Raw genomic sequence first — 23,187 nt, 5'->3', positions numbered from 1 at the left:
CCCTCTGACCTGGGGCTCATCTTCTGGCCCTACACTGGACAGTGTTACAGGGCTATTCATAAAGTTTTCCATTTTTCAGACAGTGTTTCACTGCTATTCATCTATTTGGCTGCTTGCAAGCTTTTAAGATCCCAGTCGCTACTCATCAAAGTAGGATGTGGAACAAAGTTTTTGTATAGTATGTTATGGCAATTGAGCTTGATGTCCCCTGCGACCATGGTTCAAAGCCCACAGGTCCAACTACTTGCTCCCTCTGGGTAGCTGGCTGTAGCCTAGAAATGCCTACAACCATGTCCCTTGTCAGCTCTACTATATACCTGGACATTCTTACAGAACATACAAATACACTTGTAGAAACATTGTCTGCCAACCCTATATGTTGAAAATATTTGTTGCTTTTTTATTTCACCTTTTTTCTCTGCTGATGTTGTTGTTAGGTGCCATTGAGTCAATTCCAGTTCATAGCGACCCTGTGTACAACAGAATGAAACACTGACCAGTCTCTATTTCATTAAGAGCCTTCCCTTTTTTTCTCTGACTGTCCACCTTACCAAGCCTGATATCCTTCTCCAAGGAACAGTCTCTTCTAACAACATGACCAAGGTAGGTGAGACAAAGTGTGGCCATTCTCGCTTCTAAGGAGCATTCTGGCTGTACTTCTTCCAGTACACATTAATTCTTCTGGAAGTTTATGGTACTTTGAGTATTTTTTGCCAAAACCACAATTCAAAGACATCAGTTCTTCAGTTTTCCTTATTCATTGTCCAGCTTTCACATACATATAAGGTGATTGAAAATACCATGGCTTGGGTTAGGTGCACCTTAGTCTTCAAAGTGACATCTTTGCTGTTCAACACTTTAAAGAGATCTTTTGCAGCAGATTTTCCCAGTGTAATATGACATCTGATTTCTTGACTGCTTTTTCCATGGTTGTTGATTGTGGATCCAAGTAAAATGAAATACCTGACACCTTCAATCTTTTCTCCATATATTGTGATATTGCTTACTGGCCAAGTTGTGAGGATTTTTGTTTTCTCTAAGTTGAGGTATAATCCATACTAAGCACTGTAGTCTTGGATCGTCAATAAGCACTTCAAGTCATCTTCACTTTAAACGAGCAAGGTTGTGTCATCTGCATATCACAGGTTGTTAATGAGTCTTTCTGCAATCCTGATGACACATTTTTCTTCATATAGTCCAGCTTCCTGGATTATTTGCTTAGCATACACATTAAATAAGTATGGTGAGAAGATACAACTCTGATCCACATTCTTCCTGATTTTAAAACATGTGGTGTCCCCTTGTTCTGTTTGAACAGCCTTTTGGTCTATGTACATATTCCTCACGAGCACAATTAAGTGTTCTGGAATTCCCATTCTTCTCAATGTTATCCATAATTCGTTATGATCCACACAGTCAAATGCCTTTGCATAGTCAATAAAATAAGGTAAACAACTTTTTTGATATTCTTTCCTTTCAGCCAAGATCCATCTGACATCAACAATGATATCCCTCATTTCACATCCTCTTCTGAATCCATCTTGCATTTCTGGAAGTTCCCTTTCAATATACTGCTTCATGTGTTTCATTATCTTCAGCAAAATTTTACTTGTGTGTGATATTAATGATATTGTTTGATAATTTGCATGTTCTGTTGGATCACATTTTCATGAATTGGGTACAAATATGTATCTATTCCAGTCAGCTGGTCAGCAGCTGTTTTCAAAATTTCTTACCATAAGTGAGTTAGTGCCTCCAGCGCTGCATCCATTTGTTGAAACATCTCAATGGATATTCCATCGATTCCTGGATGCTTGTTTTTCATCAGTTATTTTCAGTGCAACTTGGACTTCCTCCTTCAGTATTATTGGTTCTTGATCATATCTTGAAACAGTTGAACATCGACCAATTCTTTCTGGTTCAGTGACTGTGTATTCCTTCTTCTTGTGTATTCTATCTTCTTTTGATGCTTCCTGCATTGTTCAGTATTTTGCCCATCAAATCCTTCAGTGTTGTAATTAAGGCTTACATTTTTTTCTTCAGTTATTTCAGCTTGAGAAATGTCGAGCATCTTCTTCTCTTTTGGTTTTCTGATTCTAAGTCATTGCACATTTCATTATAAAACTTTACTTTGTCTTCTTGAGCCACCCTTTGAAATCTTCTATTCAGCTCTTTTATTTCATCATTTCTTCCCTTAGTTTTAGCTATTCTCCATACATGAGCAAGTTTCAGAGTAAGACATAACATCAACTTTTCTTTCTGCTTTTGTCTTTTTACTGACCTTTTGTTTTCTTCATGTGTGATGTTCTTGATGTCATCCCACAGCTTGTCTGATCTTCAGTCATTGGTGTTCAGTCTGTTTTCAGATGGTCTCTAAATTTGGGGTGGGGGATATAATCAATATCATATCTTGGCTCTGATGGACTTGTTTTAATTTATTTTAGTTTCAACTTGATTTTCATACAGGTAATTGATGGTCTGTTCCACAGTCAACTCCTGACCTTGTTTTGACTGATGATATCGAGCCTCTTTCCACATATGTAATCGATTTGAGTTCTGTATATTATATCTAGCAAAGTTCACATGTATAGTTGCTATTTATGTTGTGGAAAAAAATGTATTTGCAATGCATAAGTTGTTGTTCTTATAAAATTCTGTCATGTGCTCTCCTGCATCATTCCTATCACCAAGGTCATATTTTCCAACTACTGATGCTTCTTTGTTTCCAACTTTCACCTTCCAATCACCATTAATTATCAGTACATCTTGATTGCATATATGGTCAATTTCACCCTGCAGAAGTTGGTAGAAAGGAAATCTTCAGTTTTTTCATAATTGGCTTTAGCAGTTAGTGTGTAAATTTGAATAAAAGTAGTGTTAACTGGTCTTCCTTGTAGGCATATGGAAATTATCCTATCACTAGCAGCATTGTGTTTCAGGATAGATATTGAAATGTTGTTTTTGTCAGTGAATGGGACACTTTTCCTTTTCACTTTATCATTCCTGGCACAGTAGACCATAAGATTGTCTGATTCATAATGAACAATACCAGTCTATTTCACCTCACTAATGCATAGGATATTAATCCTTATGAGTTCCATTTCACTTTTGACAACTACCAGTTTTCCTAGATTCTTACTTTATACATTCCATGATCTGATTATTAATGAATGTTTGCAGCTGAGTCATGTCCCATCAGCAAATGAAGGTCCCAAAAGTTTTATTCCATCTATGTCATTATATCTACTCAACTTTGAGGAGGCAGCTCTTCCACAGTCATATTTTGAGTCCCTTGCAATCTGAGGGGCTCATCTCTGGCACTATACATACAATATTCCACTGGTATTCTCTAATGGTCTGCAATTTATGTTCTCTAGTTGTATTCTTAGGGAGACCTGGTGGCATAGTAGTTACATGCTCTGTTACTAACCGGAAGATCACCAGTTTGCACCTATCAGGCCCTCAACAGGAGAAAGATATGGCAGTCTCTTCCATAAATATTATAGTCTCGGGAGTGACCAACAGAATAACACTAAGGAAAAGGAAGACACAGAGAGGTGCACAAGAAGTACAGACAACAAAGATAAACACTTTATATATACAATACTGCATTATCAGTGATAATAAATATTAATGTATGGGTAAATAGATGGGTAGAGATGCTGAGTGATCAGACATGTCTAGGCAAAAGAGAATATACCCATGAACATTTTTTAGGTTGGCAGATGATATTTGTACATGCATATTTGTATGTACTGTAAGAATGTCCATGTAAATAGAATGAACAGTGGGCAAATAGAATGAACAGTGGGCAAAGTTATGATAACTTCTTAGCCATAGTCATCCACCCTGATGGAGCAAGTTGTTGGACCTGTGGGCTTGGGACTGTGGTCTCAGGGGCCATCAAGCTCACCTGGCATAACATACTACACAAAAACATTGTTCTACATCCTACTTTGGTGAGTAGCGACTGGGTTCTTAAAAACTTGCAAGCAACCATCTAGATGTAACAATTGGTCTCTCCTCATCCTTAGCAAAGAAGAATGAAGAAAACCAAAGACACACGGAAACAATTAGTCCAAGGGACTAGTGGACCATGCAAACCTCAGCCTATGTGACTATGACACCAGAAGAACTAGATGGTGCCTGGCTATCACTGTCAACCAGAGGGAAAGGGATAAGTGCAGGAGATCCTGGATAGAATGGGAGACCTATGTGGAACTGTGGTGGTTATATTTGTGTGTCAACTTGGCTGGGCCTGGTTGAGTGGCTGGACAGCTGGTGGTAGTTATTCCCTATGATGTGACTGGCAATCAACTCCATGGTGGGATCTACCACAAGCAGCTGAGTAGCTGCCTTTGAGATGTGGTCTGCTTTCTGTATATAAGGAGAAGCCTTGGGGATAGCCTCTAGCTTACAGCATGCTTGGTGCCTGCATGTAGTTGTGTTGTGGTTCAGTAGCCTGCTATGCTCTGCCGACCTTGGGACATACAATGGACTTAAGTTAATGGCCTGCTGTGTGGTTTGGTAACATCAGGACTGTGCCTTTTTACTTGTCAACCTTGGGGCTTCTCAGCCTCAGCAGCCAGTAGTAGCTGTCTGAGTGAAGAAATGCCTCTAGCTCCAGTGAGCTGGGAACAGGAGGCAGAGCTGGACCCCAAGGTTGAGGGGCTTTCACCTAGCCCCTAGAGCCTGATACTTTGAACTTGGACTTAAAGCTTCCAAATTGTAAGAATAAACTCCTGTTTGTTTAAGCCATCCCATTTGTGGTATACTCTTGTCAGAGCGGTACTAGGTAACCAGAACAGGAACAAAACTCAAAGTCATAAAAAGAAGGGAAAAAAAAAAAAGACCTACTGGTCTGATAGAGCCTGGTGAAACTCCTGAGACCATGGCCCCCTAGTTAGCCTTTAGGCCTGGAATTGAACTCACTCTTGTGGCTTCCAGGTAAATAATAGACAAGCATATAGGGTAAGCATTTACACCAGGTAGATACACTCCTTAGAATTATCAATCATGGGAGAACAGAAGGGGATGGTATGTATTTGCACAGGGGGATAGCTCGGGAGGCAGGAATGCATAGGAAAGAAGGACACACAGGGAAAAGGTAACTATAGGGTAGAAAGCTGTTAAATTGTGGGGATTGTAGTCAGTGTCATGAAACAAAATATGTACGAACTGCTATATGGAAAATGAATTTGCTCTGTAAACTTTACCCAAATCACAATTAAAAAAAAAAAAAAAGATTGTAGCCTTGGAAACTCTTTGAGGCAGTTTTACTCTGTTCTGTAATGTTTCTGTGAGTTGGAATAGACTTGACAGCAACAGCTTTTAGTTCTATTATTATAATGGCCACCCTTGAAATTTTAGCTGATATATTTAAGTTAATAAAGTCTAAAACAGTAACTCAACTCTCTTGCTGAAAAATGTAAGGATCTTATAATATTCTAAGTTCACTCATTCCCTTCCACATTGTATGATTTTGTTTTACAGTATTTTGGTTCTGTTTTTTTTATTTTACTCCACAAATTATCATCATTAGCATTATTATTACTAAAATTAATATTATTAATTTATTCAGGCAATGTTAATATTTACATACATTTAAGTTTACCTACTATGATAGGTAAAGTTGTGTGTCAACTTGAGTGGGCTGTGATTCTCAGTAGTTTAGCAGTTAATGATGTAGCTATTCCCCATGATAAAAGATGATATAATGTAATCACTTCCATGATGAGATCTGCTGTGAGCAGCCGGTTAGTTGAAAGGGAGTTCCCTCAAAGGTGTGACCTACTTCCAGTGTGTATTGATGTCCTGGCAAAGATCTCTGGCATTTTGCTGGAGATCCTGCATCTGGCTTATCATCATCTGGACTTGAACAAGTGGCCTGCCATATTGCCTACTGATCACGTGATTGTCTCCCTCATAGCTTGTGAGGGCAACTCTCTGCTGTTTTTCCTGCCTATCCTGGATTTGTCAACCTCCAAAGCCAAGGGCTTGCTGTATTGCAGGCTGTGGTAGTTGTGTGTCAACTTGGTTGGGCCTGTTTTTGAGTGTCTGGGCAGCCGGATGTAGTTATCACCATGATGAAATTGATAATCAACTCCATGGTGGAGTCTACTGGAGCAACTGAGTAGCTGTCTTAGGGATATGGTCTGCTTCCAGCATATGAGAAATATCTCTGCAGCTTTTTGGCATGCTTGGACTCTGCATGTAACTGAGTCTTCATTCAGCAGCCTGCCATGTTTCCTGCTGATCTTGGAACTATCTCTGGACTTGAACCAGTGACCTGCTGTGTAGTTTGATAATGTTGGGACTCTGCCATTTTGTTTGTCAACCTTGGGTTTGTCAGCCTGAGCAGCCAACAGCTGCCTGAGTTAAAAGAAGCTTCCCACTTCAGTGGTCTTGGAGCAAGAGGCAGAGGCTGAAGCCCACGGTGGAGGGGCTTTCACCCAAACCCTAGAGCTGGCACATTGAACTTGGACTTCTAGCCTCCAAAATGTTAAGAGAATAAATCCCTGTTTGTTCAAGCCATCCCATTTGTGGTATTTTCTGTTAGAGCAGCACTAGAGAACCAAAACACCTACCAGTCTTGGGTTTGTCAGCCCCTGCAGCTGCCTGAGTCAGGAGACTCCTTCAGCTTGACTTTTGACCCATGGACTTGGGTCTTGACAGCCTTTACAAGTACATGAGCCATTTCCTTGAGATAAATATCTTCTGTCTTTCTCAGCTTCACTGGTTTTCCTTCTCTAGAGAACCCAGCCTAAAACACTTCTTTCTTCTTAAACTATTGTTCTAGGATTGTATTCTTTTTGAAGTTCATTATCTAGATTCATTCCTTTAGTGAAAGTTTTTAATGATAGACTGCCTCACGTTTTTTAAAATGTCTCTACTTTGCCTTCATTCTTGAAGGATAGTTTTAATTGGTACACAAGCTGACAGTTTTCTCTCTGTTCTTTGATGGTAATCAATCCACTGTCTTCTGGCTTCTGTGTTACTGTTGAGACTTTTCCTCTTACACTGATTGTCATTTATTTGTAAATGACAGGTGTGCAGGAAAGGGTTAACTCAGCAGACCTGAGCTGCTCAAATCCTGCACATTCCTAAGGTCTCCAGGACTTGCCCTGTAGCCTGGCTTCTGGAGGGTGACTCTGAGCCCTTGTAGTATCCTGCTTTATAAGAGTGTCTCTGTATGCCTGAGGCCTGGGCTACTCTGTTGCTTAAGCTACCTATTGAGTTTTTTATTTCAAAGTGTTTATTGCTTATTGAAAAAAGCTCTGATTGTTTCTTTTTCATTTCTGCTTTTCATTTTTTTTCTTGCCTATCCTTAAGTTTCTATCTTAATTATTTGATCATTGTATATATTGCTGTTCTGCTTTGGTTTGGAGATTCCAATATCTCGTGTTCTGAGGGTTTAAATCCATTGCTTGATATTCCTGTAAAGTCTCACTCATAGTAGCTTGTTTCCTTGCAAGTTTGTTATTTTCTTTATTGTCATAATAAAATTTTAGGAGGTAGTGAATTATATTTTGTCCATCTCTGTGTGGAACTATTCTGAACTGAATCTTGAAGGACAACTCTGACACTGACTCTGAAAATTTATTTATCTTAATTAATAGGAATCCTATGACCCTAAATTGGAGGTCTATTCTCCTGGGAGGATTTCTATCCGTTTCTACTTCTAGAACCATTGCAAGGGCAGAGTATTAATCTGAGACCACTTTAAACCTTTATATGGATTCTAGCTTAGTGCAGGAATCTCAGATTTAGTGTTCCCTTCTTTCTGCTGGCCCATTTATAGTGCCCCTGTCTGAACCAGTCACTGTGGCCAGGATCAATGAGTATGTTGATTGCTTAGGCTGGGCCTTGTGGCTATCCCTGGTGCTTATATGTGTCATCAGCCCTATCTGATCCATAAGGAGGGCGGGGTAGGCTGTAAAGCAGGTAGATACTCCCAAGAAAGCTCAGAATACTAGTACCAGAAGAATAGAAAATGAATGCTGAGTACGAAAAATAGCAGATGTCCACCACAGAGGATGATATGAATTTAACAATAGAAAAATAGATATTATATGTATACTTTATTTAGAATAGGAGGAATCCCTGATAAACTTACGTCACTACTTCTAAGTTCTAAGAAACTAGACACGTCACTACCAAAAGATACAGATTTTTGTTATTTCAGAGAAGGTCTACTAAATGGAAAGTTATCAAAATTAATAGAATTGGAAAATCAAGGAACACTAGTGGTTGACCCAAAGTTAAATTTACATTTGCATTTTAATTCAGTAAATCATACAAACTTTCTCTCCCACTTTTGAGTACTTGAATTTCAACTCTACCATTGCTTGCTTTCTGACTGTATGTACCTTACCTAACCTCTCTGAACCTAAGTTTTTTCATTCATAAAATGGAAATAATATAATCTGCCTTGCCTGGTTCTATAAGTATTAAATGAGCAAATGTTTTAAAACCCATTAATCTTTAGAATAAGTATTTAATAAATGTTTGCTATTATTAATATCTACAAAATATTGAGATTATTATTTACTTTGCTTTCAAAATATAACAACATACAAATATAACATCTGAGGAAACTATGCTATTTCTGCTTTTTTTTATTTTTCAGATTCCTTCAAATATATCAGAAATTTGTTGTATTATTAGAGCATCACCAGGAACTAGACAAGTAAAAATTAAAGGTGTTACTGTAAAGAAGAAATACTCTCCTTGTAAAGATATTCCTCAAGGTATTATAATATAAATGCAAAGTCTACTTTTTTAATATTATGAAACAGTTTTTCTTTATGAACTATTTATGTACACTCAAACTTCAGTTATAAAATATATTCTGAGAGTTTTTGCACACAGTGGAAATTGTAAAATCATGAAACGTCTGGTTGGTTTCAGAACCTGAGTAAAATAATTTCTTAAAAGATAAATATTTCATCTTTTGAAAAATTAGCTTAAGCTATTGACTTAAAATGGTCTTGAACAGATACTAATAAAAGAGAATCTCTGTGTGTGTATGTGTGTATGTGTGTGTGTGACGGCACATAACAACAACTATATATATATATATATATATATATATATAAATTGGCTAATACATATATTAAAAAGTGCTCACTTTATTAGTCATAACAGAAATATAAATTAAAACTATAATACCATTGTACTTCTACCAGAATGGCTAAAAGGAAAAGATGGAAAATATCAAGTGTTGATGAGAATGTGGAGCAACCAGAACTCATATACACTGCTGATGGGAGTATAAATTGGTACAACTACATTGGAAAACTGTTTGGCAATGTATATTAAAACTGTTGTTGTTGTTGTTATGTGCCGTCGAGTCGGCCCTGACTCATAGCGACCCCTCCTTGGGTTTCCGAGGCAGTATCACTACGGAAGTAGGATTGCCCAACCTTCCTTCTGAGGAGTGGTTGGTGGGTTTGAACCGCCAGCCTTCTGGTTAGCAGTCAAGTGCTTTAGCCACTATGCTACCAGAGCATATGCATACCTGAAGACTCAGCAGTTGTACTTTTAGGAATATACCCATCTAAAATGTGTTCATATGTTCGTAGCAGCACTATTTATAATAGACACAAACTAGAAAATATCCAAATGTTCATCAGCTGTAAAATGAATAAATAAATACTGTGCATTGGAATATTACATATCAATGAGAATCAACAATATGTAGTTATATGCAATAATATTAATGAATCTCACAAACCTAAGGAATCAGGCACAATAGCATTATAATTATAATAGTATTATAATATAATATTATAATATATAATAGTGAACATTTAGTCTTATTTATATATTATATAACCAGACAACTATGTATTATTTCTTTAAAAAAAAAAAAAACTCACTGCCGTCGAGTCAGATCCAACTCATAATGACCCCTCCTTGGGTTTCTAAGGCAGTATCACTACGGAAGTAGATTGCCCGACCTTCCTTCTGAGGAGTGGCTAGTGGGTTTGAATGCCAGCCTTCTCGTCAGCAGTCAAGTGCCTTAGGCACTATGCCACCAGAGCTCCCTGTATTATTTATATGTAGTACAAAACCAGAAACAAAACTATGAAGGAAAAGAGAATAGTGGATGCCCTTGACGGTGTGGGAATATTAATTGGGAGGGATTATGAGAAGGACTTCTAGGATGGTAATAATATTGCATTTCATTATTTGGATGTTGGGTGTGTTAAGTTTATGAAAACCCTCAAGCTGTACACACATTTTCTGTCTGTGTGTGTATAATACTTAAATAAAAAGTTAAAAATAAAACCAGAAACTTCTCTTAAATTGATCTTTTTGATCTGTCATATCTGCATCACATATTATAAAAATTCTGGGCTTAAGTATGTAATAAATTAAAGCAAAATGTATCTGAGAGGTTCTTTTTATTGTACAGATGTAATTACAACTAAGACAAAATTTTTACATTAGTTCACAGAGAGTTCCCCCTTTGATGCATGTCGAACCAAAGGTACTACCTCTTGGCTTCTAGGTTCTCACTGTAACAGCAGCCTCCTCATCTAAGTCATTCTCTTTCAACTGCTGGCCTTTGTCTTTGCCTTTCCTTTAATAAAAATAGCAAAGCCTCAGGCCAACTAGTGAGCAGTGTTATTTTAAACATGCAGCAGCCTATTTTTAGTTCTGGCATTTACAGTTTTAGCTAGTTTGGCAGTAATCTAATCAAGACTACAGAGTGAAGTTTACTTTTGATGGTCTGGGACCCTGTTTAATATGCTGCTTGTTCATGAACATTGACATTGTGCTGATTAAAGAAAACAATTGGTGAAAATGAACCACTAAAATAGTACGAAAAAGATGTGATAAAGTAAAGTAGGTAAGTAGAGGTCACAGAATGGTGACAGCCAGAAAGAGGAGGCCTTAGGGAATGTCTAGTGTAAAGTTTTTCAACATGCGGTCCTCTGACCACTTGGGTCAGAATCCCTTCAGACCTGGTAAGTTTCAGTTTATAGAGATATGAGTCAAGAATCTGCAATTCCATGAGCTCTCAAAGTAATTTTAAATTTGAGAACCATATAATTATCTAATCTATTCTGCTCATTTTGTAGATAACAAAAAGGATAGGACTAGAATGATAAGTGGCTTGCCTGAGGTCATAAAAGTAATGACTGGCAGAATCACATCTAGAACCTGATTTCTTGACTCTAATAGTTTGATGGATAGCTGTCAAATAGGGGATAGGGAGTAAATTAGGTAGGACTCTCAGTTTCCCAGGAGCTCTGGTAGCATAGTGCCTAAGGCACTTGACTGCTCACCAGAAGGCTGGCGGTTCAAACCCACCAGCCACTCCTCGGAAGGAAGGTTGGGCAATCCTACTTCCGTAGTGATACTGCCTCAGAAACCCAAGGAGTGGTCGCTATGAGTCAGGGCCGACTGGACGGCAAACAACAACAACAACAACTCAGTTTCCCAGATCGTCCAGACAAAGCAGTTCTGCTTCTCTTTGCTTTTTATGTTAGACGTGTATTCTATTTTATCTAAACAGAGGCCTTTTTCCAAAGAAGAGGGTTGAACAATCATTGTTCTGTACTTTCTTACAGTTACAGCAGTAGATGAGTAATTTATAGGTACATTAATTCATCCATGTTTCTACCTTTACCTTTTCTTTCCATCTTTAACCTGTTGCTTTGGTGTCATATTGCTATAGTATGAAAAAATGAAGCTCTATGTTGGTTGGTTCATTCACTCAGCAAACATTTATTGAGCCTGGCTCTCATTTGCTGCTGATCCTGAGATAAAGACATAGTTGCTGTCCTCATGAAGTTGATCATTTCATTGAAAAAAGTCATGTATGTATCCAAATCCAGTGTAGGTATAGGTGTTTTAATGGAGCTATCTATATGTGAGACCCTGGTAGAAAACATGGGAAAGGTGGAAAATCCTTTTGAGAATGAGCTGAGGCCATGAGGAACATTCTGAGCATAAGCCTTATAGGTAGAGAGAATAGCATAAATAAAGCCACAGTCATTTTTAAAAACAAAAACAAAAAAAAATATTTTACTGAAATATAATTTATGTATAGTGAAATACACAAAACTAAAGTGGCATGAATCGATGCATTTTTTTTTTTTTGGAAGTGTTCCCTTCTTTCCCCTCCCACTCCTGGTAACCAACAAAGAAAGTTTCCTTCCATATATAAACCTTTCCTTGACTTTTTACAATAATGAACTAATACTATATTTGTCCTTCTGAAGGCACAGAGTCTTCTTAAAGCATCCTCAGATAGCTAAGGAGCTGAAAATCATGTTCGGATGGAGAAGAGCTTGTATTCTCTAAAAACTGAGGCTTAAGTAGTAATCATTGATTATATTACAGAGAGTCTCATATGCCATATGGATTTTTTACTTTATCTTGGTCAAATCTGCTTTTTAATTGGGTCATTTTGGAGGTGGCTTGGAAAGAAAGTGTGTCTAGAAGCAGAAAGACCAGGTGCAAGTTTGGAAAAAAGTGTTGAGAAAATAAGGATTTGAGCCTGTGTATCTCAAACTGTGGTGCTCAGGTCATTTTAGGAATTTATTTATAGTGAAAATTCCCAGGTCTTGGCCTCAGTAATCAGATTCATGAAGTCTGGAGTTTGAGAACCAGTTGAAAACCAGTCTGATATTTTTATTCATATAAATGACTGGGCTTAATACTGGTACAGGGTAGTGATAGAGAAGGAGAGTTGAAGGATGACTTCAAGGTTTCTTGGATTGTAGAGTTTCAGAAATGATGTGTTCTAGATGATGCAAGGGGAGATAATAGGGCATGGCCCTGGAAGTATATGTAAAGGTTGTGGAAGTAACGGGTGAGTGCCATTAGATAGTTGAGTGGGCTTATTAATTAAAGATTTTGACACCTGGTTCACAGTCATCTTCAGTACTGCCAAGTGCAGTAGATGACTGTGAACCAGGTGTCAAAATCTTTAATAAATGAGGAGAAAGTGCCTGAAGTTAGTAAAGACAGAAATAAGGAGGAGTAGAGGATTGTATGGGAACTCTGGTAGCATAGTGGCTAAGGCACTTGACTGCTAACCAGAAGACTGGCGGTTCAAACCCACCAGCCACTCCTTGGAAGGAAGGTTGGGCAATCCTACTACCATAGTGATACTGCCTCGGAAACCCAAGGAGGGGTTGCTATGAGTCAGGGCTGACTCGACGGCACATAACAACAACAACAACAGAGGACTGTATAGGTCACTGCTTCCCAGATTTTAATGTGCTTATGAATTGCTTGAGATTCTGTTAAAATTCATTAAGTTTGGAATGAGCCACACAAGTCTACATTTTTAATAAGTTCCTAGGGATGTTGAAGCTACTGGTCCATGGACCACACTGTGAGTAGTGAAGATACAGGTCTCTGGTTCTCAAATTTAGTTGCATATTGGATTTCCCTTGCCCAGAGCTTCTGACCTAATTGGTATGGAATATGGCCAGGATATTGGGATTTTTGAAAGCTTTCCAGGTAATTCTAATGTAGAATATTAAATTTGAGAACCATTATATAAGCCAGTCAATCAGGCCAGGAGTTGAGGTGTATGAAAGTGGCAGTGTAAAGCTGGCTCCACTCTGGATCTCTTGGTACAAGATTTAGGGGAGAAGGCTTCAGAATCCTCTATTTGAGAAGAACTTGAGCAAGGAAGAGAAGGAATATGCAAAGGAAGAGTGGGAGGAGCTTGTGCCTAGGTTGACAGGAATGAGAAGGACAGGGATGAGAAGCACAATTGGATCGATTGGTTCAGGTTATGAAGCTGGGGTTAATGATCCTATCATGGTCATTGACAGTAGTCTTTATTTGGCTTTTCAACGGAATGTTATTGAACAGGTCTCCTTATATTCAAAAAGAGAATTGTCCTCAGTACATTTCTTTTTCTATGAGCTCTGAATTTGTTTACTAAGATTTGATGGATTGTAACTAGAGTGGTCTGGCATCAAAAGCCTCTGAAGACTGGTTAATATTAATAATTAATAATAATTAATAACTATTGAACATCTCTTGTGATATATATTTAATCTATTATTTTTTTCTTTCCAGATATTATAATAAATACAAATGGCAGGCCATAACAGCTGTGGCTGCATTTTCACTATTTGGAAGATATGAATGTGAAGTAGAAGTCTATGAAGTAGTATGTCTGGCTGAAATGATCTGAAATTAAAAAATTCTACATTTATTTATATCACTCTGCTGAAATTGTATTGAGGTTCTTATCATTTGCTTTTAATTAGTTAAGAAAGGTATATTCTTCTGTATGCTTTTCATACATAAATATACACATAGATACATATATGCAAAATATATTACAAATATATATATTTGTATCACAGAATAAGAGCCAAATAACTGATATTAGAAGACTATGATACACCAAAATAGAAGATTTCAGGTTATAAAGAGCCAACACCAGAGTAATATGCAACATCCTTGGATCTTTTTTCCTAAAACTTATTCTTTGTATGGTTTAAGAGTAGTAAAGTGTTGTGCTAAAAATGAAAATGCTTATATTACAAGCTATTTTTAACAGAACTTAATTGAAACCACATGAGTGAGAGACCTAATTCCAGGTCTGCCTGAAAGAAACTCTATACTAAAGGCTAGCTGAAGCAGAAGATGTATAATACATACAACCAATCCTATAATAAGTATTTCATACACTACCTCATCGCCAAACAATGTTCTTTTGCTAATACTATCTGTAGGATTTTTTCTTTTTTTGGAATATAACTTACTGTGGCATCATATCTTGACAATGCCCTTCCTAAAAAGCAGCAATCCTATTGTCAGTGAATGTCATACAGCTGTGTAACTCTTTGTAAGATTTTACTCTGAAGATTTATAGAAAAGTAGGCACAAATTAAATTTTCAAAGCTGCTTTAGCATAAAAGAAAATTATGAAATTTATGCATTAATTTCAGGCTAAGTAACTTACATAGTTTTCGTTGTTAAAATACAAGTGCTATGAAGATATTTCTATAAGTGATATTACAAGGTAACAAAGCCACTCACAAAGTTATTTGTGATTTCTGTTTCACGTTTTCATCTGGAGGTGAAGTATGGGAAAGTTGTTAGGAAATACAGAAGTTGTTAATGATGAAACTAGAATGGAATTTAGACCTGAATTCTAAATCAGTGCTCAACTAAGTCAGCAACTCTTGTGGTAGTTTTACAAGTAAAATGTAATAAGCAGAGGGGAAATAAGAAGGAAATAGAAGGATATTTCCTGTTTTCAAGAAGTTTATAATCCAAGGGGGAGGGAAGAGAATGAGAATGAATTATTTGATAGTTTCTAATCAAAGTCCTAGGTTCCTGTGAGAAAGAATAATTCCTAATTCTTAGAGTGGGCCTGGTGGATGGGAGTAAATAAACAAGTGATAGTTTTGTATTACCGATAAAGAAATGTAGCTATCTCACAGAGGTAAATACTTGGCCAGGGTGATATAACCTAGAAAGTGACCAAATCAGGATTTGAAAGTAATATTTGAGTCCAATATTTTTGTTTTATAGACTAGAGCACAGGCAGGGGTGAAGAGAGAAGGGGTAGGAGTAAAGAAGGAAATAGACTTGGCTTTCAGGCTTAGAGATGGGGGACAAAACCTCAGTTATTAAGATGGAAAAGCCTACTGGCTGCCAGATAGAAGACTAAAGAGGATTCCTGTTGGCAAACTGTAGAAGAAAGTTGTGCTCTTAGTCTCATATCTGTGGGCAGGCCTCCAGGGTCTTTCCATGAATCTCCCTGGAAAAGTATGAAAAAAGGCGTTCATCTCTTTCTGGAGAGAGGATCACCATAGTTTTCATCACATTCTCAAAGTAATCTGTGATCTAGAAAAGGTTAACCATGGGACTGAACCCTTTTATGTCAGCATTTAACTAGTGAAATTTTGTTTTTAAGCATTTGAAATTACATTTTCAAATTCTGCCTTAAAAAAAAAAAAAAAGTATCAGGTCATAATAAGTACCCAGAAAAATCCAGTTAAAAATGCATGAAAGGCCAGATGTTGGTGTCATTTCCATTGAAAAAAACCAAAAACCTCAGGAGTTTTTTTTTTCCCTCCAAGATATAATTAATCACGAATTATAGTTATGAATACCTTCTTTATCTCATATTGTGTATATAGCAGATGAACATTTATATAAAGCACATGATGGCCAGACTTCCCAGACAAAAGTTATCCTGAACCTCTCCTACTAGTCTGTTGGTTCCTGATATGCATTTTAAAATGTTTAAGATGCAGCTAATTGTCTCTCATCTGAAGTGAAGAAGAGTGAAGGAAACCAAGGGCATTTGGAAACAATCAGTCCTGGGATATGATGGCCCTCGAGACCAGAAGAACTACCAATATACCTGCTACCCGGGAAGGAATCAAAACTGGAGATCCTGGGTAAAGTGGGAGGAAATACATGGAACAAAATTCAAAAACACAGTAACAACCAGAATTACTGGTCAGATGGAGTCTGGTGGGACTCCCAAGACTATGGCCCTGGGATAGACTTTGGCCCTGGGATAAAAGTTCCAAGGGCTGGCTCTCAGCCCAACAGTAGTAAGACTTACATGCAGAACACCCAACCCAGGATGATGCACCCACCTACTCTATGGAGATACACCCTTTGGAGCAATTGGCCATGGGGCATCAAGAGGGCCAGCATTCACACCAAGGGGAAGCGGGACAGACAGGAGTGCATAACTGAGAAGGGTACAGGGATGAGGGTGGGTTACAGGGAAGGGAGAGGAGGAGAGTGGGTTAGGGTTGGGGATGGTAATTGGGGAGTAAAAGAATAAATGCAATGTTTAATCTTCTATCTTCCCTTGACTCCATATGTTCTTCCAGATACTCAATCATTCTTCACTCATTTACATCCATGTTTCTTAAAAATACTGCTTTCCACAATGGCCAAAAGGAAGAAACAATTCAAATGTCCGTCAATAGATGAATGGATATAGAAAATATATATGCATACAGTGGAATATTATGCAGCCATAAAGAAAAATGAAGTTCTGATACATGCTACTACATGGATGAATCTAAAAATGCTGAGTGAAATGTCAGACACAAAAGAACAAATACTGTATGATCTCATTTATATGAAATATCTAAGATAGGCAATTCCATAGAAACTAAAGTTTACTGGTGGCTACCGGGACTGAGGGAAAGGAGGAGAGCACAGGAAGGGATGTTATTGCTGAAGGGGTTCTGAATTATTATTTGAGGTGATGAAAAATTTTGGAAACAGATGGTGGTGGATGGTACCAAAACATGGTGAATATCATTTATGTCACTGAATTGTAAAATAGTTAAAATGACAAACTTGTTACATATATTTCACCACAATAAATTTTTAAAAAGAGTGCTTTTGGCTTTCTCCTTGACCCTTAACTCTTTAGCTCTCCCTCCACCCTGTACATACAGTCTGACTTCAGCTCCAGGTCTCCACTGACAATGCTTTCTTCAAAGCCACCAACAACCACCTTGAGGTTGTTGGTATTTTTCACTAAGAGGTATTTCACTTCTCATTTTACCAACCTCTCCTAGCTAATAATGCTGCTGACTAGTACTCTCTTCCTGGATGCCTCCAGTGAAAAGTAACATTACTCTTCAGGCTTTCTATTCATCTCTAGTTGTTTCTCTAACATCTCTTCTGAAAGTTCCCCCACACACACACACTCAGTCTTTAAATTTTTATGTTTCCTTGGGTTTTTTTCAAGGGACTCTTCTCATGCAAGGCACTCTTGCAAAGTGATCTCATCCACTTCCATGATTTCAGATACCATCTTTGTGCTGTTGACCCCAAATCTTGTGTCTCCAACTGCCCTAGGAATTGGTAGTGGACATTTGTGATGGCTTCACCTGAATCTATCCATTCCCCTCTAACTCCATCCTAATTAGACCTTCAATCTCTAGGTCATGTGGTTTGTGTGGAATTGATCCACCCTTTGTTAACCATTAAAGATGGGTTAAAATAACATAGCCTTCCCAACTTTGGTAGTGATTGGTTAAGGGATGGGTCCAAGACTTCAAATAATCCAATTGAACTAAATCTCAGAACTTTTCTGAGAATACTGAACAGACTTTTTCCTTTTTCTCTTTGATTTTTACCTGAAAGGAAATATCCAGGAAGCTGTTGGCAACCATCCTGTGTCGACAAAGGGAGGTCCTGGCTGGGAGTGGAGTCTACACAAAAATTAGAGCTGAATGAACTAGATCCTTGATAATATTGTTCAGTCCCTGGATCCTGCTGTGTCCATTTTGGGCCCAGTTTAGGAACTGATCAATTTTCATTCTTTGCTTATGCAGTTCAGATTGGGTTTTCTATCATGTGCAATATAGAACATTCTGACTGGTGGCTTCAAGCCAGACTTTTCTAGAATTCAAAGTCTGTGTATCCAAATGCTTACTTGTCATGACCACAGGTTCTCGTGGGCATCTCAAACTCAACATACTCCAAACTGAATTTACCTTCCAATTGAAAGTAGCTCTTTCTCCCATTGTCTGTTTCAGTGTTACATATCTTCATCCACTTAGTTCTCTAAGTCAGAATTTTGGCCATTATTCATGACTCCTCCCTTTCTCTTACCTTTCATAGGTAGTGAATCATGAAGTCCTGTTGTTTTTGAATCCTAAAGCCCAATCAGTATTGTCCACTTCTATTTCTATAGATCCTGAACTGTAAATGACTCTCTATTTTGGTAAGCATGATGTCCTTCTTAAGGGACTAATCCCTACTGATAACATGTCCAAAGGACCTGAGATAGAGTCTTTCCATCCTTGCTTCTAAGGAGTATTCTGGCTGTACTTCTTCCAAGACTGGTTTGTTCAGTCTTCTGGCAGTCCCTGGTATATTCAATATTCTTTGCCAACACCATAATTCAAATGCAACAGTTCTTCAGTCTTCCTTATTCATTGTCCAGCTGTCATATGCGTATGAGACAATTGAAAATACCAAGATTTAGGTCAGGGACACATTCATCTTCAAAGTGGTATCTTTGCTTTTTAATCCTTTAAAGAGGTATCTTACTACGGATTTGTCCAATGCAGTATATTGTTTGATTTCTTGACTGCTGCTTCCATATGTATTGATTGTGGATCCAAGTAAAATGAAATCCCTGATAACTTCAATCTTTTCTCTACTTATTGTGAGGCTGTTTATTGGTCCAGTTGTGAGGATTTTTTGTCTGCATTATGTTGAGATGGAATCCATACTGAAGGCTGTATTCTTTGATCTTCATCAGTAAGTACTTCGAGACCTCTTTGCTTTCAGCAAGCAAGGTTGTGTCACCTTCATATCTCAGGTTGTTAATCTTCCTCTAGTCCTGATGCAGTGTTCTTCATATAGTCCAATTTCAGGGATTATTTGCTCAGTTTACAGTTTGAATAAGTATGGTGAAAAGATACAACACTGGTGCACGCCATTTCCAATTTTAAACTAGTAGAATGATAGTTGTTGTTAGGTGCTATCAAGTTGGTTCTGACTTATTGTGACCCTATGTTCAACAGAAAGAAACACTGCCCAGTCCTGCACAATCTTCACAATTACTGTTATGCTTGAGCCCAACGATGCAGCCACTGTGTCAATCCATCTTGTTGAGGGTCTTCCCCTTTTTTCGCTGACCATTTGCTTTACCAAACATGATATCCTTCCCCAGGGAGTAGCCCCTTCTTTACCAAAGTACTAGAGACAGAGTCTGGCCATTCTTGCTTCTAAGGAGCATTACAGTTGTACTTCTTCCAAGACAGATCTACTCATTCTTGTTGCAGTCCATGGTGTTCTCAGTATTCTTTGCCAACACCACAATTCAAATGCATCAATTCTTCTTTGGTCTTCTTTATTCATTGTCCAGCTTTCACATGCATATGAGGCAGTTGAAAATGCCTTGGCTTGGGTCAGGTGCACCTTTGTCTTCAAAGTGACTGTGTTAGGCTGGGTTCTTCAGAAAAGCAAACCACTAATGCATATATAGAGAGGGAGAGAGAGAGAAAAAAAATTAGGAAAAGGACTCACACACTTATAGAAGCTGGCAAGTCTCAAGTTCTTGGATCAAGTGTCAAGCTGGAAGGTTTTCCTGACTCACCCAGCTTCAGGGGCTGACTAACTCAAGGTTGGCAGGCAGTATACCAGCTTTTGACTCCAACGGATGACAAATTCAAGATCACCAGGCCGAATGGTGGATTGTAAACTCACAGACAGTTGTAGGCAGCATAACAGGATCCAGATCCACAGAAGAATCTCTCTTTTTCCCAGGATGTCCATATGTATATTGGAAGCAGGCCACAGCCCTAGGGAAACTCCCTTTCAATGGATTGGCTGCTCAAAACATATACATCGGCTCTTGTCATGGGAATAACCACATCACAACTGCTTAAACCACTTAGAATTGTCCAGCCAACTTGACACACAACCCCAACTATCACACTCCACCCCTTGTCAACTTGGCAGTTCTACACATCTCCTTAACCACATAAAATCTCTAAATAAGGACAGTTATAAAGTCATACTTGCACCTAACATGATACAGTAATATGTACAAGTGAGACACATTAACCCTGTTTACGCTTCATAGTTAATAACAGAAGGAAACAAAAATATTTGATGCATACATACAATGAAGAAATGTAACAGTCAGAGTCCTCATTTCTACAACTGGTCACATGGCTGTAGCTGATATTCAGAACTACCTTCTTCCACCACCCATTGCGTATTTCCCTTGCCTTCAGCAAGCACCTCAGCTGGTCATGGTTCTTTGCCTGGTGGGGTGACCCAAACGTTCATTCCTGAAGGGTCTGGGCCATTAGTAGTCATGTCAGAATTGGGTTGCTGTAGTTTTCCATTGACTTTAATCACAGGGCATGATAGTACTAAGAGATGTCCTAAAAAAATCTCCTGTATCCCAGACATATTCTTCTTTACCTCCATTATGTAAAATCAATCCAGCTTTCCTTGGTAATCAGAATCTATCATCCAGACAAAGTAAGTCCCTTCTTTCTCTGTTGATCCAGAAACATGAGGAAGTCAAAATGGCTGGGTGGCCTTTTTAACATCCAGTTCAATTCAATCAGTATTGTGTCTCCAGGTGGGAATGTTCTCCCTTTGGGATTAAGATCATCTCTAGACCCACAGAGCATAGGGTAGCAGGAACAGGAAGCAAAAATTATTTGAGTGGGTCACTAGGGGTAATAGTGAGTGGTACCACACTCATGTTTCCACCCCTTGATTCCTGGACCCATGAATCCTGGCTATTGGAGAAACGGTACCATATATTGGATGCTGGTTTAGAACATATACAGCCTCCTAGAGAACATTGCCCCAACCTTTCAAGGTATTGCCACCTAGCTGGCACTGTAATTGTATTTTTAGAAGGCCATTCCATCATTCTATCCAGGCAACTGCTTCAGGGGAACATGGTAAGACCAGTGAATTCCCTGAGCATAGGCCCATTGCTGCACTTCATTTGCTGTGATGTGAGTCCCTTGATCTGAAGCAATGCTGTGTGAGATACCATGATGATGGATAAGGGATTCTGTAAGCCCACAGATGGTAGTTTTGGCAGAAGCATTGCATGCAGGGAAGGCAAATCCATATCCAGAATAAGTATCTATTCCAGTAAGAACAAAGCACTGTCCCTTCCATGATGGAAGTTGTCCAATGTAATCAGCTTGCCCACAGGTTGCTGGCTGATCACCCTGAGAAATGGTTCCATGTTGCGGACTCAGTGTTGGTCTCTGCTGCTGGCAGATTGGGTACTCAGCAGTGTCGGTAGCCAAATCAGCCTTGGTAAGTGGGAGTCCATGTTGCTGAGCCCATGCATAACCTCCATCCCTGCCACCATGGCCACTTTGTTCATGAGCCCATTGAGCAATGACAGGAGTAGCTGGGGAAAGGATAACTGGTTTCCACAGAACGTGTCATCTTATTAACCTGATTGTTTAAAGTCCTCCTCTGCCAAGGTCACCTTTTGGTGGACATTCACATGAGAACAAATATCTTTACTCCTTTGGCCTATTCAGAGAGATCTTTCCATGTACCTCTTCCCCATACATCTTGTCACCAATTTTCTAATCATGCTCCTTCCATGTCCCAGACCATCTAGCCATGCCATTGACCACAGCCCATGAATCACTATACAATATTACATCTGGCCATTTCTTGTTCCATGCAAAGTGAACAGCCAGATGTGCAACTCAAAGTTCTGCCCATTGGGAGGATTTCCCTTCACCACTGTCCTTTAGGGAAATCCCAGAAAGGGACTGCAGCACTTCTGCTGTCTATTTACGAGTGGTGCCTGCATGTCACGCAGAACCATCTGTAAACCAGGCACAAGCTTTCTCTTCTTCAGTCAAATGATCATAAGGAACATCCAATGAGGCCATAGGTGCAGACTGGGAGAGGGAAGGTAATGTGACTGGAGTGGAAACAAGCATTTGGGCCACTTCCTTATGCGACTTAACTTGTGCTTTCAGGTCCTGCTCGAGCCCTATCTCTTACATACCACTTTCATTTAATGATAGAGTGCTGCTGTGCACGTCCAACTTTATGACTCTGTAGGTCAGACAACACCCAGTTCATGTTGGGCAGCTCAGGCCTCATGGTGACTTGGTGGCCCATGGTTAGGCGTTCAGTCTCTACTAAAGCCCAGTAATGAGCCAAAAGCTGTTTCTCAAAAGGAGAGTAGTTATCTACAGAGGATGGCAAGGCTTTGTTCCAAAATCCCAAGGATCTGTGTTGCAATTCACCAATAGGAGCCTGCCAAAGACTCCAAACAGCATCTCTATCTACAACAGACACTTAAAGCACCAGAACATATAGCCTGAGTGGCAGAGCAGCCTGAACAGCAGCCTGAACCTGTTGCAGAGCTTCTGTTGTTCTCAAAACTAGCAGCTTTCTGAGTTACTTGATAAATGAGCCAAAGCAACACAACCAAATGAGGGATATGTAGCCTCCAAAATCCAAATAGGCCCACTAGATATTGTGCCTCCTTTTTAGTTGTGGGGAAAGCCAGATACAATAACTTATCCTTCACTTTAGCAGGAATATCTTGACATGCCCCACACCACTGTTATTGTTGTTAAGTGCCTCGAGTCATTTCCGACTCATAGTGACCCCATGCACAGCAGAACGAAACACTGCCTGATCCCGTGCCAGCCCCACAATCCCTGCTATACTTGAGCCCATCAT

The 23,187-nt window shown here is 38.9% G+C and overlaps 1 protein-coding gene across 1 annotated transcript in view; it reads left to right on the top strand.

Moving 5' to 3' along the window:
* Positions 1–8,764, top strand: part of MEIKIN (meiotic kinetochore factor) — a 151,681-nt gene extending 142,917 nt beyond the window's left edge. Inside the window, exon 12 of the mRNA XM_042781380.1 lies at positions 8,630–8,764. Within this exon, the coding sequence (XP_042637314.1) occupies positions 8,630–8,764 (135 nt within the window). The remainder of the gene's footprint in view (positions 1–8,629) is intronic.
* The last annotated feature ends 14,423 nt before the right edge of the window (positions 8,765–23,187 follow it).

This window comes from Orycteropus afer, unplaced genomic scaffold, assembly GCF_000298275.1.
Source record: "Orycteropus afer afer isolate SDZICR_OR568_19922 unplaced genomic scaffold, OryAfe1.0 scaffold00112, whole genome shotgun sequence".
Lineage (NCBI taxonomy): Eukaryota > Metazoa > Chordata > Mammalia > Tubulidentata > Orycteropodidae > Orycteropus > Orycteropus afer.
Note: the sequence above shows the minus strand (reverse complement) of the source record. Positions and strands in the feature narration are given on the sequence as shown.